Source organism: Xiphophorus couchianus, chromosome 20, assembly GCF_001444195.1.
Source record: "Xiphophorus couchianus chromosome 20, X_couchianus-1.0, whole genome shotgun sequence".
NCBI lineage: Eukaryota > Metazoa > Chordata > Actinopteri > Cyprinodontiformes > Poeciliidae > Xiphophorus > Xiphophorus couchianus.
In genome coordinates, this window is record NC_040247.1 from 15,641,952 (window position 1) to 15,661,235 (window position 19,284).

The 19,284-nt window shown below is 36.8% G+C and overlaps 1 protein-coding gene across 3 annotated transcripts in view; it reads left to right on the forward strand.

Annotated features, from left to right (window-relative positions):
• bsnb (bassoon (presynaptic cytomatrix protein) b) overlaps positions 1-19,284 on the forward strand; it is a 94,439-nt gene that overhangs the window by 18,652 nt on the left and 56,503 nt on the right. For all 3 annotated transcript variants that reach the window (XM_028002584.1, XM_028002583.1, XM_028002585.1), the window contains exon 3: positions 17,915-18,730. In XM_028002584.1, coding sequence (XP_027858385.1) covers positions 17,915-18,730 — 816 coding nt within the window. The remainder of the gene's footprint in view (positions 1-17,914; positions 18,731-19,284) is intronic.

The following is a 19,284-nucleotide window of genomic DNA, read 5'->3' on the forward strand; positions in this document are numbered from 1 at the left end:
ATACAAAATGTGCAAATAAATAAAACAAATAATTTTTGCACAGAGCCAACTGCTTCTCCGTAAAGGAGCTGGTCACACCCATAAACCACAGGAAGTTTAAAACATAGACTGACAAAATTTCAATAGTTCAATTTCAAAATCTGAAGAAGAGCTTGGAGGTCTTTTAATCCTTTTTTTTTTACCCAACAATGAAACAAGCCAAGGCTTGTTTTTAACAAACACCCCCACACATATGCCCACTGGTTCTACTTTTCTGCACACAATAATTCAGGTGGCAGGAGTATTGATACATATCACATTCAGCAAACAAAGCAAAAATAATTATTTCTTTTATACCTCCTGGAATGTCCTGCATAAATACCAACCCTGCAATGTGACACAAAATATGAGTTAAACTTATCCATGTCTTCTCTTCATCCTTTTTTTCTTTCTTTTTTTTGTACAAGAAACCGCATGATGGAATCAACCTACAAAAATAGCTAGTTGTCTGAACTTGAACATATCTATATTCAGGGCAATAAGTTAAAATCCAGCGGGATGAGAATCAAACATGCCATCATAAGCAATGAGAATCACAGGGATAAAAATCTCTAAAGTTGACTGGTCAGGAATTGCAGGCAATATTTTACTCAGCTTATGCTACTGCAAGAAATGAATATTTCATTGTAAAGGCTCTTTATTCATTTTTCACTTTGGGTGCCAGTAATTATGGTGGGCACTTAAGTATTTATGTTACCCCTTGTTTTTACTGATTGCAACCTTCAAGACATTTTTTTATCTCTTGTCTTAGAAGAGCTAAAAGTCTTATTTTATAACTTTGAGGTGCTCCGATATGATCATGAAAAGTATAAACTATAAAAGTTAAGCTTAACCATTACACTGTGAGCTCAGCTTTATCAATGTTTAAAATGATCAGTGATGAAGTTAGAGGGCAAAGAATGTCTTTTATTCCACTTACACTCACCCATTTATGTATAGCTTCCAGGCAAGGTCTTTTTTGCCACGTATTATAGAGAACGGAGGCAGATAAAGTCATCTTGTGATAAAAGCGGGCAGCAGCACATTGCTTGGATTTAAAGCTGCAGATGTCAGAATAGTTTGTCTGAAGCAAGGTTGAAACTGATGTTGCGCAGGCATGGTGAAGACATGTCAGACTAGTAAAAATTGCTAAAGCATATCGCCTTACTTACACTGGATGACTCATTGATGAACTGACAAATGTATCATTGCAATTTCCTGTAGATTTCCACAACATTTTAACACCTTTTCCAGTTATTTCTATTGTTAAAAGGCCTGACTTTTTTCACATTAAAGGGCGTTCTAAATACACACATGCAGAATAAGGGGAGCAGACATAGAAAAGGCAAAGACATATCATAATGTCTCCATAAAAGGTTTTGTTTTTGAAAGTGGTCATGGAGAGTAATTAGTTGTCAGTGTTTAACTTGCAGCAGACAGCAGTCATAGTAGTCTCTTTTCAAATGCAGATTCAAGATAACCTCTATAAATATTGGGTCAGATTCAAGAACTGAATGCCAGCCTTCTTTTTGAAGACAATAACTTTTAATTGACATTTAAGTTTTTTATATTATATTTGCACATGGAGGTATTTAACCTTTTAACTTTCTGCTCAACAAAGCAACTTTCATACCACTGTTCAACACGGGGTGCCAGGATTTCTGTGCCTCTAACTAACAGTTTGCACTCTAGTCTGAATTATATTACTTGTATTTGTTTTACAAGAGTTCATACTTGCAGTATCTAATACTAGTGGAAAATGAAATATAATCAAATAATGACTTGACTTTATCCTGAGGAGGTGATTCAGCCATTTGTGTGTTGGATCAGCAACACATATAAAATTTACAGGACAGATATAGTAATTATTTTCACTATATCTTAAATATTTCACTTTATTTAAATTAAATTAAATTAAAATTTTATATAAAATCATACATAAAAATGTTACTGTTTTAATTTAGTTTTTTGATTCTTATACTACAGTTCATCATGAACCAATTTAAACTACTATTACAACCTTTTCTATAATAGTGCTTGACTTGCTGAGTAATTGTGCTTTGTAATTTGTGAAGAAAAATAAGGGAATATTTAAGATAAAGACAGATAAATTTATTTGATGCATACAGCTCCCGTTACATTCCAATTTTCACATTTGTAAAAAGTTACTTTAAGCCTTTTTATGTGTAGAACTGTGGCACTCTTTGATTTCCATACAGGTTGTGTGGTCTAAGTTATTAATATTTTAGTCTCCTGTGTTAGATATTTAGATTTAAAACCTAAAAACCATGGACCAAACCTTGCTTTAGCAGCTAAAGGTTCACATGTGTGTCTTCATTTCTTCCACAGCTTCTCACCTCTAGCCAAATCCTGTCTGCAGCAGTGATGACGCACCTGGTAGAAACGTCACTCTAGCGCAAGTTACAAAACAGCAGAACTAATGTTTGCCAGCGTTCAAACGTAGCCAATCGGACCTGCTATAATTATAACTTCCCCTGGTAAAAATACACTGGTCTCTGACAGAAGCTGCTGAGCTTGTCAGCACCAGTAGAGCAGAAGACCCAGAGATGAGAGAGGTCCAGCTGCAGGTGACAGAGAATTGGAGAGCGAACCAAGGCATGTTCCTCCGGTGACTGTAGCGGAGCTGTTTCTTTATATCAAAGCGATGGGCCAGTTCCCTGAGCCAAAGCGGAAAAACAGATTGGAGCTGTGGTGCACCAAGTATTTTATATAATTTTACGGTGTGGACTTAATAAACTCAAAGTCAGAAGTTGTGTCAGCAGCTAAGCCATTTTTATGCTTGGGATAAAAAGTTTCCTGAATCTTAATATAGAGGCAAGGAGAAGCCTAATAAAAGATTTTTTTTTTTTTTTTACTCAAGTATTATGGTAAATTAAAAAATAATCCTACAGGCCTATTTTGAAATAAAATAATAGTTATAATAATAATCTTGACCATAATTTGATGGTTGGAGGGCCCAGTTCTGGACCCCTACCTACCTGTCCCCCGTGTTGGTTTGACAGTCAAGAAGCTGTTAGCCAGTTAAAACCAACATAAAACCAGTTTTGATATGGGTTTGGGATTATTTTCAGGCTGTAGATTTAACATAATACTTAACAATTTGGAGGCCTACTTCCAAATAAATTATTCCACCTGCTTTATGTAATACAACGGTAACTGACACCAAAGCACGCCCTCATTATCATGCTAACACCATCATACCTGGTACGTATTAAAAAGTCTTTAGGTCGGGGCGTGCCGTGGTGGCGTAGGGGTTAGCGTGACCCACATTTGGAGGCTTCAGGTCCTCGACGCGGCTGTCGTGGGTTCAACTCCTGGACCCGCGTGTACCGCATGTCTTCCCCCTTTCCTGTCAGCCTACTTCATGAAAAGGGACTCTAGAGCCCACAAAAAGACCCCAAGGAGGGGTGTAAAAAAAAAAAAGTCTTTAGGTCTTAAAGCTTCATTTTGATTCATCTAAACATATTTTTAGTCATTGTAGTGAAACAACTCAGTCTTTGTCTCCTGAAAGTAATTGCTTTGTCGATGTGGGCAGCTGATGATTCTAGTCAATTTTAGAGCAAGGGCTTTTTTTCTTGATTGACATCTTCTCATTGTTTATTTTTTCTTTTCTTAACTCACTTTATAGTGAACAGTAACACTGGTGTTCAGGTTTTTGCCAGTTAATTGGCTTGATCCTCGGTGCTCATGGGTTGTTCCCACCATCATTTAGAGTGACATAATGACCACTAATGACCACTTCAAACATTTTATACCAGAGACACTCATGATCATAAGCTGATGAACAGATCAGTAGCCAGTATGAGGTTCAACCCATGACTTTCTAACTGTGTGGCTTCTACTCTGGCTGTTAGGCACAGTTGGTGCTAAGACCAGTGTCAGTGTGAGTTTTATAAATTTCTTTTTTTTTTGTAATTTTTGATTCTTGCCTTTGACTGCAGCCTATGGCAAATGCACAGCAGAAACATAAATTTAAAGTTGTGGATGTGACCTCTCTGGAGGTTTCACAAGTAACTTCAATTTCTGGAAATGAGTCACAGTCAGTCTTAAAGTGTTTTTTTTTTTGTTTTTTTTGCATTTTTTAAATTCTGGACCTAATGCCAAAACTGTGACATAAGGACATACAGTATGTAGTAAGTTTCCCCAGTAAAAGATAGGGCTGTTTTAACTGATTTCAATGCTGCCGAGGTTGTAATCCAGAGGCTCAAAATTGATTTTCTCAAGTTTCCACAGCAGCATTAACTTGGGAGAGCAAGTTGTCCACAGTGTCATGAATAAACAATCTGTAATTTTTTAGTAAGGGCACTTGAAGTAAACTTTATAGGCAGTGAGCGTCCTGGGTATGGTATTGATCTCGGTTGCAACTTCAACTTGTGATTATTTCTAAACTTTTCAAGAGTGCTGTATGCCTTACAGCTTCTCTGTTTGTCTGTTACTTATAAAATTCAGATGAAAAGCAAATAAATGTTTTAGGGGTGGAAAATTTGAAACATGTTAAACACCTGGAAGAAATTTCTGTTGTTACTCAGTGATCATAGACAGATGAGGGCTATCAGGAATACACAACGGAAACAAAAATCTAATATGCACAATACTTTGATTGTGGAAGTGTTCACACACCCTTGATATAAATATCCTCTTGAAACATTTTTGATAAAACTTTGGCATTTAATCTATTTGACTTAACATCTCTCTTCAAACACAGATTTGAACTTGATAAACTTACAATAAGTTCAGATGTTCTAGAGGAATGTTTTTGGCCATGAAAGCTGAATTTTGCAGACAAAAGGACAAAGTTATCAGTTAGGAAAAAATAGCAAAAGTTCATAGAATTAATTATACATTGGGCCTCAATAAGTTGAGAAAAAATGATGACAGCAGTGACACAGGATGCTTCTCCAAAATTAATGAAAAGACAATATGGAAGCTGGTCAAGGAAGCTGCCAAGAGGCCAGTAGCAACACTGAAGGAGCTGCAAGATTTTCTGCCAGGAAAAAAAGGATTTCTGCCAAGTACTGGTTGTCTTCTCCATATGTCTGCATGAAGGATCAAGACTACATGAAAGATAAAGTAAAATAAAACTCCCGCCTTGCTAAAATCCACCCAAACTTTGTAGGATGTGTTATTTTGAGTTATGATCTAAAAAAATGACAATATTGCGTTACAATTCCAAAATGTATGCTTGACAGAAATATAACAATGTGCATTACGAAAAAAAAAAAAAATGGAAATGAATGAAACGATGGTCAGTCAGTTTTTATCCGAAACCTCCAGTGTCCAGAAAGATGAAGGTAAATTTTATTTTCCTCCTACACAGCTAGTCCAAGAATTCTTCCAAATCAAAAAATTATATCTCCTTACCAGATAAAAAATAAGGTTTTGGACAGGTAGACTAAGATTTCTGAACTAAATCTAACAACTAACAATTATTCCAGTAATAAATTAGTTTATCAATTATTCTGATGATTTATTGACTAATCAGATAAAAAGTATTAACAATTTTTTTTATTTAACCTTTTATACAATGTTTCAAGTGTAAGCAAATAAACAGATAATTTGATTGCTTTTTTAAATAAGAATGTAAATATTTTATTGCCAAAAGTGCAATAACAGACTTCTCCTTTTTCTGTACACGTGATCACTTGTGGCAAAGAATTCATCTGCTGTTAAGAAAATTTGTCAAACATCAACATGTGAAAAGCTCAGCACTTTCTGCTTTCCTTAACATCAGTCGAGGGCTAATCTGTTGATTATTTTTTTTGATTAACTGATTAATAATTGGATTGCAAAAGGTGCTTAATTGGAGAGATTTTATAGAATTTGAACTGGGTGAAACTAAAACTATGCCACTTGAGGAGTTATTGGCAGAACATATTTACAGTCAAAGGTGTTTTTTTATCTTAAATGTAAAAAGTATGTGTATATTTTGTACAGTTGTGGCTTAATTACTGCAGTATGTTCTTTCAGCAAATTTCACTTTTTTTGAATCTGTATTATAGAGTTAACAATTAATTGATTACTAAATTAGTTGATGAAAATTTCAATAATCACTTACTCATGATTAATCTAGTTAATCTTTTCAGCCCTAACTAAATCTGATGGAAAATCTGTGGGTTTATTTGAAGAGGGCTGTAGATAAGAGAGCTCCCTCTAATCACAGAGTTTGGGAAAGCTTTCAGTAGTTAGAGTGGGCAACTTTGATAAGTCAAGATGTGGCTTGTTGATAGACTCCTACACTTTTGAGCGCTACTGTAGGACCCAATCAGGAAAAAACTGAACTGATATTTTTCTAATGTCTGTCTACATCTGTTTCTGCTATATATAAAAACTACACAGCCAGAAAAAATATGTTTCAAAATATACAGAGTGTGGATGGAGGCTGAACTAAAGTGTCTTAAATGCCATTTATTTGTAAAACTCCACCATTTCCTCCTGTGCATGTTAATGATGTGCTTTCTGTTGGGAAAACTTGTAAACATTTGCTTGTATTGCAGTCTCACACAATAGTGGCAGGCTGTATTTTCCTTTCTATCTGAAATATTCCTATCTAATCATTTCACAATGCTTTTCAGCACAACGCTTCTGGGTGCAGTAATTAACCGGAACTTTAGGTTGACAAACGGTGGGAACTGGGTTAGGAATCCTGCCGAGGCACATACAAGCTGATATTTGCATACACCAAAATATTTTGCAATAAGAGCTGCCAGAAACTAAATCTGGGACACTGATTTAATTATTACTCCATAGTTCACCTCATTTAAAGTCCCAGCTTGTTATTACCACTTTAGCTTCTCTCTACAATAAGGAACAACAGAAATGAGCAGACTGTCATCACATAGAGGAAAATAATACATGCTTATTAGATCGATTTTGCTTGACAAGCTCCTTGATTACTGCTAAAAACGACACCTAATTTCATTACTACATTTACTCTAACGTGATCATTTCAATTCCAACACTTTCTATGACACATTCCTGCTTTTAAAATGTTTGGCTACTACTTTTGTTATTTTTGAGCAGTGTAATTTCATCACAACTAGATTTATTTCGCAGGTTATCCTGTTTGCAACTCCACAATAACGTGTACCTAAAATTAAGGTAATAGAAAATAGTTAATCAATCTCTTTCAGCTTTGCAGCTTTGATGTAAATAATTATTATTACATTAAATAACGCCCAGATTTTGGTGCCATGAACTCAATAACACTTGAATTATAAAAGCTGCACAAGCATAACAGATCATAGCAAAAATCATTGCAATGCACATGTTTTAACTTTGAGATTCTGCAGTGTGTTTCAGGATTTAATGTTAGTCAGTACGCACTACTTTCCCGCATCCTATTAACAATTTGGCTCCCTGCTGCGGCTAACACTGCACTAGCTCACCTGGTGAGAGGCTCTCAATAAGCAGAATGAAAAGAAATTCATCAGCCGTTTCCACACTCCACTAAAACATTCTCACTCATCTGAGTTTGTTTAAATGGACTCCATTAGCTGCTTCGACCACATTCAGGAGTAAAGCCACAGCATTTATTGAGTAGTTGTTTGTAGTGCTGGCCGGATTTGAATCAAGCAGAGATAGACAAACTCAGAGCGAAAGACAAGGAGGGAGTAAGAGAAATAGACCAAGAGAGAAGCAATGAAAGGAATTTCAATGTCTGTGGCCCAATTTGCAAAAAATTCTTAAACCACTGCATCTCAATCATCCTGATTATGAAACTGCAGTCAACTGAGCTACCATAAGCACTTCAGGGAGATACCCCACCTTGGTATCTAAGCAGAGCTTCTTCCTTCATCGTGATCACATATAGTTTGATGATTGGAATGTTTTTTAGGGAATGTACTGCATTGCATTTAACATCAGTCAGCAAATAATAGCAGGTGGGAAACTAACTTCATCTTAGAGAACGTTGTATGGCTGTGAATCTAAAATAGCTATAGGCTCAAATGAGGTTCTGATGGAGCCACAATTTTGAGCAAAACATCAGTGTTGCATATCATGAGATATAAATTATTTGATATAATGATGTAACTTCCTGTTCTTCAAATACAGCTGACTGACAGTTTGCTGGAACCAAATGGGGAGGAGGAGTTTCTATTTGTCTTTCACACTGAGATAGCGATCACAGTCTGAAACTTAGGACGGGCTTACAGTGTTCAGACATCAGACTCGTGCTCTAAACACTCTTTTGTCAAAATTTTTTGAGCTCTAGTGATCTTCATTTGCAGCAGATCAGATAGAAAAAGGGTAGTGAGAGAAGGAGGGACGACATGCAGCAACGGTTTGAGATTTGAGAGTCGAATCCCAGACGGCTGACTTGAGTATCAGTTACCTTCATCTATATGTCAACACTGCCTCACGACTCGACTGAGACTTTAGGTTTTAACTCATGAACAATCTTTATCCCATGTAATCAAGGGTAAATGGGACTTGGTATGTGTAGATCATTTGAGTAAATTACTAATGTTGTACCTCTGAGTTACCACTGTGTAGAAATGACAGGTTGTCAGGTCACTTTACATCTGTAATGTTCCCTGACAGCATGTGGCAGTAAAAAGACTTAATGGCAGCTTCCAGGTTCGTCTGTGTTTAATAATGCTATTGGATGTGTATTTACAGTGAGTGAGACACAGACCACATCTCTGACAGATATTACTTTTCCTCCTGGATTTGATTTAATAACCAGAACCATTGCAGATCATGCTATTATTGGCTCAACATTAAATATTTGCTGTATTATCATAATGATGATCACATGGATTACTCTCATCGATTCAGAACAAAGTGATATCTTAATTTACCTTCCACATGTCACTTTCTAGTACACTAGTTTTAATGCAATGATGCTTTTTCAAAAATTAAAACACTTAGTGATTCATTCATTCAGAAATTTTAAATTAATTGGAGTTAACCAATTTTTACTGGTTTTTAAACTTAACTGTTTATATTTTAGTGCAGTGAATGTGCATTTCAATTATATCCCTCCTTTTAAAGTAACTCAGAGCATTTAACAGTATTTTTCACACTGGATTAAATTTATTGAAAAGGATAAAAATTTTAAATTTGTATGTTTTTAACCCTCCTGCGACCTTATCGCGATGCTCAGGAGGATCGAGGACAAAGTCACATTCAGACAGAAGATCAGATTGTCAAATTAGATCTTCTATTTCCGAAACTACACAAAGAAACCTTGAAAAAGCACACATAGGGTCAGTACCAAGTTGAGGGACTAGTGACCTGAGACTTGACTTGACGATGTCTGTTGGCTCATGACCAGAGAAAACCTGCAGTATCCTTACCATGCCATTTAAAATGCACATAAAAGTGCAGTAGCTTTTAAATATTTTCTTTAAAACTGTGTTAAACCTGAAAAATAGAAACTGGACAACGCTGATTTGTAAAGATTTGATGCATTTTAGTTCTCAATCTCATGTAATAACTCATATTGTGTTGATTCAAATGTTTTATATAATGGTTAAAATATTTAGGGGAGAAAAAAAATTACTTAAACTCTGCTTTCGTTTACGTATTACCGTGCTTTATTAAAATTACCCTCCATTAATTCAAATCAGTGCTACTAGGTGGCAATAAACCTACAATCTGTTGCCATTGAACTTCTTATGTTGGTCAAGACTTAAGAAGAACTAGAAGATTATAGTTATACATACTGTGTTTGCAATAATAAATATATTATTACGTCACTATTTAGAGATGTAATAGACTAAATAATTAAAATATTTCAAATAAAAACAATATACAAGGTCAGACTTAATATATATTGGAAATACCTGCACATATCGCCAATAATTGTTTTGTTTTTATTATTTGATATCTTTTTTTTGTTTTTATTATTTAATAACCAACTGTTAGTGGGTGCCCTGTACTAACAGCGAGTTCCTCATGAAGGTCCCAAGCATCTTTTTGGCTCCATGTCCTGACTCATAACCTTTGACATGCATCAACATTGTACTCTCCAGAGAACACGCTTGTCTACTAAGATAGAGTTTGAATGGAGTCTATGTTTGAATGAGAGCTGGTAAAAAAGAACTGAATATGATTATAAGCTTAAAAATTGAAGCTAGAGGAAGGGGGGATAGATAGAACAAAAAATCCGATAAGAAGAAATAAAGGCATCAAAAGGAGCGCATGATTGGTGTTTCAGTGAGCTGATAGAGGAGCAGAACAGGAGATGGAGTGTGCAGTGTGCTTGTTTTCTGCTGATACAGATCAGATTTCATAAAGATCCACATGACTGCCTCATAACAAGGGGATGGAGAGAGGAATGAGATGGAGATATGAGGCAGAGGCAAACAGAGACATGAAGAAATTGATAAATAGCTGCTTGCCCTCCCTGCAGCTGCTCTCTTTGTTTTTCCGGCTTGTGTTTTTCCTGTTGAGCTTTATATGATTATCCAAACTGTAATTTGGAAAGAAAGAGGATTGGAAAACGATATAAAGGAAACATTATAACATTATAAATAAAATTTTAATTGAATCAGCGATTGGATGAAGTGTGGTGTAAGTTAGGAGTTGCCCTGATTTGTTCACCATTCATATTACTTTGACGTTTGCCATCTCTGGTTGTCTGACGTACAGTGACAACCATGTGGGCGTCATCACTCTTTATTGTACAGACTGGCAGGAGGCCAGGCTAAGGTCCTGTTGAGCCTATGACATGCTCTGTCTAAGTTACTGAATGACAGACTGACCTAATGATTGACTGAGAGCTTAATAATATTTACCATATAACAGGTGGAGCAGGTGCTGAAGCCTTCAATGCTGTCACTATAGTTTGAAAACTCTTGTTAGATCAGATTTACAATGCCTTGCAAAAGTATTCACATCTCATTTTAATAGTTTTTAATATATCTATTATTTCAGATTTCAAAGCTTTGCATCTTCTCCTAGAGTTACCAGTTGCTTCTCCTCTGATTAATGTTCTCCTTGCCAGCGTTGCTAGCATGTCTTTGTAGCTTTGGTATTGTACGGAAAGATGGTGTTTAATACTCTGAGCTTAAGATTTGTTTTTAACCCAATTTAAACATCTCTGCAACTTTGTCCTTGATACTATTTGTTCCTTAATGTACTCTAACAAACTTCTGAAATCTGTAAAGAACCTCCGTATTTATATTGAGATTAAATTCCACATATTTGGACTCTGATTAGTAATTGCATTACTTCCAAGTGACTTTGGTAGAAATGTATTTTGTTTATAGGAGTTTCACAGTGTAGGGAACTGCATGCGAATGCCTACTACACTTTTCATATATTTCATATGAATTTAAATTTTGAATACCAGGTATTTCACAGTAACACACTGCTCTATGTGATTACATCACACAAATCTATATGAAATACAATAATAATTGTCATTGTGATGTTAGAAACTTCAGCAAGTATAACTTGTTTTGCAAAGTACAACAAATACAAAACCATAAGTACAATACTGTGGTACAAAAGTAACGAATAAAGCTCACTGGAAATGTGAGTTTGTTGTTCTGGCTTCTTTTCTCTAATTTTCCCTGCCCTTTATAGTTTTCAGCTGTAGTCTCTGGACAGAGGGTGTGTGGACATCAGACAGTGACAGCATGTGGGTGTGAGGGTTTAAAGAACAGCAATTGGAACAAATTGGCGTCACATTTGTACATGTACATGGTATATGTGGGTGTATTTGATGCCCACATGCACTAAAAAGCTGTGACATCGTAGCAACGACATGCTACAGCGTAGTTCCTCCTTTGGTTCCTAAAACTGTGCTGACCTCTAAAGACAAGGACTCAACTCAGCTTTTTCCACAATATCTGGCACCAAGTCATCATTAATCCTTCAAGTTCTAAGTTTTGTTGAGCAGGGATGTGCATTGATCAGATGTCATTTTCCAGAATTTTCCACAATCCCCTAATTGTATTTAATTTTTGGGAGTTAAGCCAAGATGTTGTGCTCTTTACATTCTCAGAGGATTCTTGCTGTGCTTCAGGTCACATTATCCCTGCTAAGGCAGTCACTGCAATCAATAAATATCATTTTCTTGAAGAGTTATACTTGGACTCTGACAACACAAGTCGATGATGTGTGTCAGAGCAGTATTGGCAATATTTGCAGTTCTCACTACCCATTGCTGTACATCTCTTAAAATATGAGAAATCTGATCAGTATGCGTCTGCACTCCCCCATTCCCCTCTAATGCAGCTACACTGGCGCTTGCTAGGTTTTTGAGTGCTATTCCAGATTCAGATGGTTTTGACTTGGAGAGTTCTGCATGGACAGTCACCAGTTCACATCAGTGGACTGCTGGATCCTTACATCTCCATCAGGTCCTTGAGTTCCTGTGATCATAGGCTGCTTATAATCCCCAATAAAAATCGGAAAACTGAAGGAAACATGATTTTCTTCTCAGGACCTCTCTTCCTCTGTCAACGAGAAAAGTGAATTCAGTGGCTTCCTTTAAAAGTCAGCTAAAACTTATGTTTTTAAATCTGCTTTTGTTTAGTGTATCTTGGGCTTTTATTTTGTTTGTTAAAGCATTTTGTGCATTTTGTCTTGAAAATACATAAAGTTTTACTTGTTTACTTTCTGATTGACTGCTTGTTGACACACAGTTCCTGTGATTTGAATTTGAAGCTGATTCAATACTAAATCAGCTTCAGTACTGAATATTAAAACATTGCAAAGAAGACCAAAACCCAAAGACTGGGTTTCCTTATGCTGAACACACTGGTTTGTCCTGATTAGAAGATATGTTATTTGTTGCATCATTGTGTGGACATAAAATGAGCCACACCAATTACTGTTTGAATGGGAATTCAAACAGTAATTTTATGCTAGAGCATAAGTTGTGGTAAGCAGCAGACAGCAGGCTAGCTATAAGATCCCATGTTTCAGCTAATTAACCAGCTAGTGTTGACTTGCTAGATTTGCATCGTTACTCTATAAACAGGAGAAGAAGAACTAATATCAGAAAGAACTTTATTGACCATCACTGTGTCCACAAGCAAGAAATGTAACTTCAGCTTCATATGATTTTTGCTCTGACAGCATACAGACATTAATTACAGGAAATATTACATATAATAAGTAGATTTAATGAAGAACTGATACACAATCTAGTGGGGATTCATGTTACATTTTGCTTTGGTCTTCCACCACTACATAAATCTGTTTAAGAAAATTAAAATAAATATTTTAAAATATATCTGTATTCCTGAATCAAACTGATTTGCAAATCCTTATACGTCAATTGTCAACACTCCAACATGTGTTTGTTTGTTTCTCTGCATCTAAATCAAAGCAACTATTTGCTTTGATTTGATTTTTGATTTTGAAACACAAACATTTCAGACATTTTTGTGTTTGTAATAATTGACTAATCATATTATTATAGCTTTAATAGTGCTGCTTTCCATTTTGAATACTAGGAATTGGGTCATGTCACCCATTTTGTTTAAAACATACAACAACGAGCTTTTTACGTCACTTAAATTATGAATTTGATGCCCTAAAGGCAGAGCCATCCTACTTTGATACCGGTGACTCATTGTCTATGTCTCTTTTCTCACATTGATCCAAACATTGAGCAGTTAGGAAAGAATAACTAAGTGAAAAGAAATAAGTGTGCAATCTGATTATTATGCTACAGTGTAAATTAGATGTTATCAGCTCAGGTTGGAGTTTCTGAGCCTCTCGTGTCGCTACAAGATCCCAGCACAGTGGATAGTTTGTTCCCTGCCCTGTGCAGTAATTCAAGAATTCAAAAGGTCCAGGTTCATGCTGTTGTAGCTAAGCTGTGAAGTGATAATATGCCTGCAAGGTTATAATAATTGTTTTGATCTGTAATTGTATTATGATAATGTACAATATTAAGTTTATTGTACAATTATCAGCTTTCTTCAGCAGCTCATTACATCCATCCATCCATCCATTGTCTGTTCACCCTTGTCCCTAATGGGGTCGGGAGGGTTGCTGGTGCCCATCTCCAGCTACGTTCCGGGCGAGAGGCGGGGTACACCCTGGACAGGTCGCCAGTCTGTCGCAGGGCACAGCTCATTACACAGAGAGCCAAATTGTCATGAATTGCGGTGAAGAGATGGTGAGGCAGACGCAGAGAACCCAGGTTGGAGTGAATAAATGATGATTTAATGGTGAAAAAGCACAAATAATCCAAAAGTCCAGGCAGCACAGAATGAGCAGAAAGCTAAGGCTCACAACGGATAGCAACTGGTAACAATCAAAAATACAGAGTTGACGTGACAAAATGAAACAGATTCGACAAGGACCCGAAGAGAAACAAGGAACACAGGTGGGATTAAATGCACAGAGGGTAATCAAGGAACCAAACACAGCTGGGGACAATCAAGGGGTAGACAGGACAACATGGAGACTCAATAGACACAGAAACCTAAAATAAACACACAAAAAAACTCAAATCACCACACAAATAAGCTTAGAGGGTATGATAAAAGGTCTTGTAATTGGCAAATGTTGATATAGTTCAATGAAGTCATTATCATATATTGGAACTTAAGGTAATAGGGCACATATTCAATTGCATTGTTTGGGTCCTATTTTTGTTGATTACAAAACACACAAAAACATGTATTTTCTGAAAATGTGTATTTTTAATTCTGTACTACAAAAGAAGTGTAACAATACTGTGCATGAGAGGTGGATCATCTCTTCACTGCTGTGTCACCCTATTTCATCCCTTCCTTCCTCAATTGCATTTCAATTTATTTATCTTTTAGTTAAGTATTTTTGAATAGTAGTTAATTATAACAGAAGCAAAATCTCACTTATTTCACTTAATTGTGCATGAGTTTTCTTCGGAAGTCTTTATATTACTTAATATTTCTATTAATTCTAATTCTGTTTCAAATTTAGGCTGACTGACTAGTGTAAGACAACAGATGACGACCCCCGATCAACACAAAATTACTCTGAGCGACCTCCTGCTGATAGATATTATTTACTGTAGTCTGATAATCCTTACAGTAGGGACGGATAGATTTAGAAAATTACTTTTACTCCTTCATGCATGACTTAAAACCTCATTCAGTACTTTTGTCCCTAAATGTATTGGATCAGCTGTTATAATAAAATCAAATGGAAAATGTAGCTTTTTTTAACCATGCACTTTTCAAAGAGTTTTGAGGTCTCAGGTGAAAACAAGAATTTATATTATAAATATGTATCGGTACATGACAAATAAATAATACAACATATTGGATGTAAGATATTGTAACTAATGTTACATTGTCTGTTATGTTACATTATTTCTAATCTATTATATTGGCTACACTACTGCAACATGCTCCTGTCCTCTACATCCCTCATTCAGCTCTTTGGTCATATTATTTATTGATGGTACAAATATTTTTTACCTGGAAGAATCTTATTCTAGGACTGACAAGATATTTGTCAGGTGTTTAGCCTTTCTGTCTTAGTGCCTCCCATTTGAAGAATGTTTGAAGAATGGGTTTGTGAACTTACACTGATTGACGTAGGTAGCCCTGAATGTAGGGGCAAACAAAAGTCCAAAAATGTGACTTTTATGCAAGTGTACCATCAACTCCAACACACATACAAAAAGGTGGGACTTTTAAAGGCCTTGCACTTTAGTAACTACTATAGGTAAAAGGGTTGAGTCCCTGGATGTATGGGTATGAAACATCTAGGAGTCTTTGGTATGAAAAGATCAAAACTACAAAAATAGGGAATGAAAGGAGGGTCATATGACCATTCCCCACTCCTCACTGGGACTAAAACACTGCCTGGTTATTGGCTGCCACCATATCTCCAGAGAAAAGGCATTCTTACATGAGAAAAAAAACTTTCAAACTCCCTATACGTGGAAAGATCCCAGGGCACAATTAAAATCCAGAACATTCTGGCTGCAGTTGTCATTTAAAAAAAACTATTTAGCTTTGAGTTCATTTCTTGTCTACTCTTAAATGAGTTTGCTGGCTTTGCCAACCACTTTATACCTGGAATGCAGAATCACATTTCTATTCTTCTTCTACTGTTTTTACTTTTGCTTGATACATTGCTGCCCATGATGTCCCAGTTTTGAACTCTTTTGTAATTGGGACTTGCAGGTTACTAACATTTAATCACCACTATGTAAAGATTGGTGCTAAATTTCACACTTATAAAAAAGTCTTTAATTACCTTTTTTAGAGCAAACGTTAAACTTTAATCTATAAATGACCCAAAATTGGCTTAAGATGCATTTTGACCTAATACTATTCAAGAAAATGCAAACAACAGGCTTGTAGCATCACTCTTTGTGCCCAATATCTCTAAGGGATCCCCTGCTCTCTCACAGCCTTTCTCTGACTGCATTTATAATGCATGAAGACATTATGCAATGACCATGAATCCACAACATCTACAATAGTGTGGCAGCTGTCAAAGCACCAGGATGCCAATTACCTCTTATGGCCATGTGCCATCACTAACACCTTTCACTGGCCTTCTCTTCAGCATACACCTCGATGGTGCAAAAAAAGAAAAAAGGCAGCAGAAAAAGCAAAAGAGTCTGAAACAAAGAAGAAATGATTCTGGTTGCAAAAAAGTAGATTAGATTGTTTAGAGGATTTTGATAAGGATGGAAAAAAGGAGAAAGGCAAGAGGTGCAAATAATACATTTGGGGGAATTGTATAATGAGGGTCAGTATTGCATTATTAAAGATGTCCAAAGTTGTCACCATCTGTCACATTTATTTGCCATGCTGTTGTAAATGGGTAAACAGTGTTTACCAATTAATGGTGATGCTGAGCTTTATGGATGCTTAAATCCCTCCTCAATGAGACATTTCACATCATTCCCAATTATGAATCACTTCAATCATTTTCCACATACAAATTTCCCCCTATTCATTTAGACTGAAGGGTTTTTTTTCAGCTGCACTGGATGAGTGGTAAACAGGCAGTCAGTCAGACAAACAATTAAACGTGCATACTGCATTACAGCAAAGAAAAACCACACATTGACTGTAGTTTACTTTGTAGTTTAACTTTCTTGGATATTTTTAGACAGCAAGGAGAAAGTGGGGTGTTTTCTTAATACCCAAGGGAAAGTAGGAGAGCATTCAAACAGCACTGAGGATAATTTACTGTGTCTGTTTAAGTAAGTCTTGTTTTTTTGTTCTCATAATCTCCTGCATTTTTTGTTTTCTGCAGTATTTCCGCTAGTTTAGCTTTTCTAATAACTCTCACAATGAGAGGACTAATTTAACACTTCAGAAAACCTGCTGTTTGAGGTCTCTTTTGCTGAGTTTCAAATATTCAGATCCATTTTAGGGGAAAACAAGCTTAAAAGTAAGGGTATTTGTGCAACACAATTTGCAAATGTTCAGTGGAAAATATTGCAAAAATAATTCAAATAATCTATAATGCCAGCATACAAATTGCAGAAATTGACATGTTATTTGCAATAAAACAACTAGTGCAATTAAAAAAGTAAGTACCTAGAGGTTCTAAGTTAGGAACAGCAAGGTATACTACTGTTTAGTTGCTGATTTTATTGCATTTCACTTGAGTGCTGAACTTATGCTTGAACGCAGAGTCCTCAAGTCAGACGTTTTTTCTTTTTGTGCTACAAAGTTCATTCAAATGAATTGCCCTATTTCTCAAAATGTTACATTATGTGACTAGTAGAGCAATACTTTTATACATAAAAATGAATACAAGTATATGTAAAAAACAGAAATTCTAAAGTGAAAAGGTGTTTATGTTTTTCAGCTGGATTTGACTGTACTCACAAATATAAGATAATATGGTTTAATGTCTTATGTGTTATTGAAATTGCAGACCTAAACAGATGCTCTAAATTGTTGGAAAGCTTTGTGGCTTAATGTTGAATTTATTCCTCTTTCAGGTACAAGAATGGCTATGTTTGAACTGTCAGATGCAGAGAGCGCTGGGGATGGATATGACCACACCACGTTCCAAGAGTCAGCAGCAGATTCACTCTCCTTCTCATCCAACCCAACCTGAGCCCAAACCTGAAGCTACCAATCAGCCCGCGCCTCAACCTCAGCCTCAGCCTCAACCTCAACCTCAACCCACTCCTCAGAAACAGCCTCCAGCTCAGCCACATCCAACGCCTGGCCCTACCAAACAGCCTGTTGCAGGTGGTCCTGGTCATCAACAACCCAAACTGCCTCCAGGGGCGGTCCCTCTCCCTGGAATGGCCAAGGCCCCATCCCAGCCAGATCTCTCTCGAGGCTCGCCTGCCCACCATCCCCAGCAACCCCGCCAGGATCAGACTCGCAGTGCTGGAAGCTCCCCATCACGACAGCCCCCTCCCCCAGAGCAGACATTTGGGAAGCTGTTTGGCTTTGGCGCTTCCCTTCTAAACCAGGCCAGCACTCTCATATCTGAGACCACTCAACCCCAGCAACAACAGCAGCCCCCAAAACCGGCTCCCAAACCTGGGGGGCCTCCTGGTCCAGGACCCGGAGCAGGTAAATCTCCGGGACCTCCTGCACAACAAGGGCCACAACCCCCACTTCAGCAGCAACAACGACATGCTCCCCCTGAGTCTACTAAACCCAGAGCCTCCTGTCCCCTCTGCAAAACTAACCTTAATATCGGCAACGCCACTGAGGAACCCAACTACAACACCTGCACACAGTGCCACTCCCAGGTGTGCAACATGTGTGGATTCAATCCCACTCCACACCTAGTTGAGGTAAGGCTCTGAGTCAATTTTTCTTTGCTTCTTGTTTTTCAACTACTCCACAGGCAAAAGTTAGGCTTCATTAAATTATTTATTGTTTTGTTTTTGTCGGTGGAGCCAGTTGTTGTTAGCTCACAGCAAAAAGGTGTAAATCCCAGCCGAAGCCTTTCTGTCTTGAGTTTGCATCCTCTTCCTGTTCATGTTTACTCCAAATGCTGTTAAAGGGTCAGAAAATATATTTTTTTAAAAGCTCTTTAAGATTCTTTATCATTATCCTGTTTCATACCTTTGCATTCACAGGCAAATCTTAACAAATTTAATTTTACTTCAAATTGTGCTGAGGTCCTTATTTAGTTTAGTAATTCAAATCAGAAAGTGAAACTCACATTGTTCAACTTCATTACTCACAAAGGGATATTTTCTAAGCAATAATTTGGGATGATTATAGCTTACAGCTACTAAAAACCTTAAATTCAGTCTAAGACCAATGAAAAAGGAATTTTACAACAGAAAAGTTGGCCCACTCAATACTTGGTCAGGACTCCTGGACCTTACCAAGCTCCGCC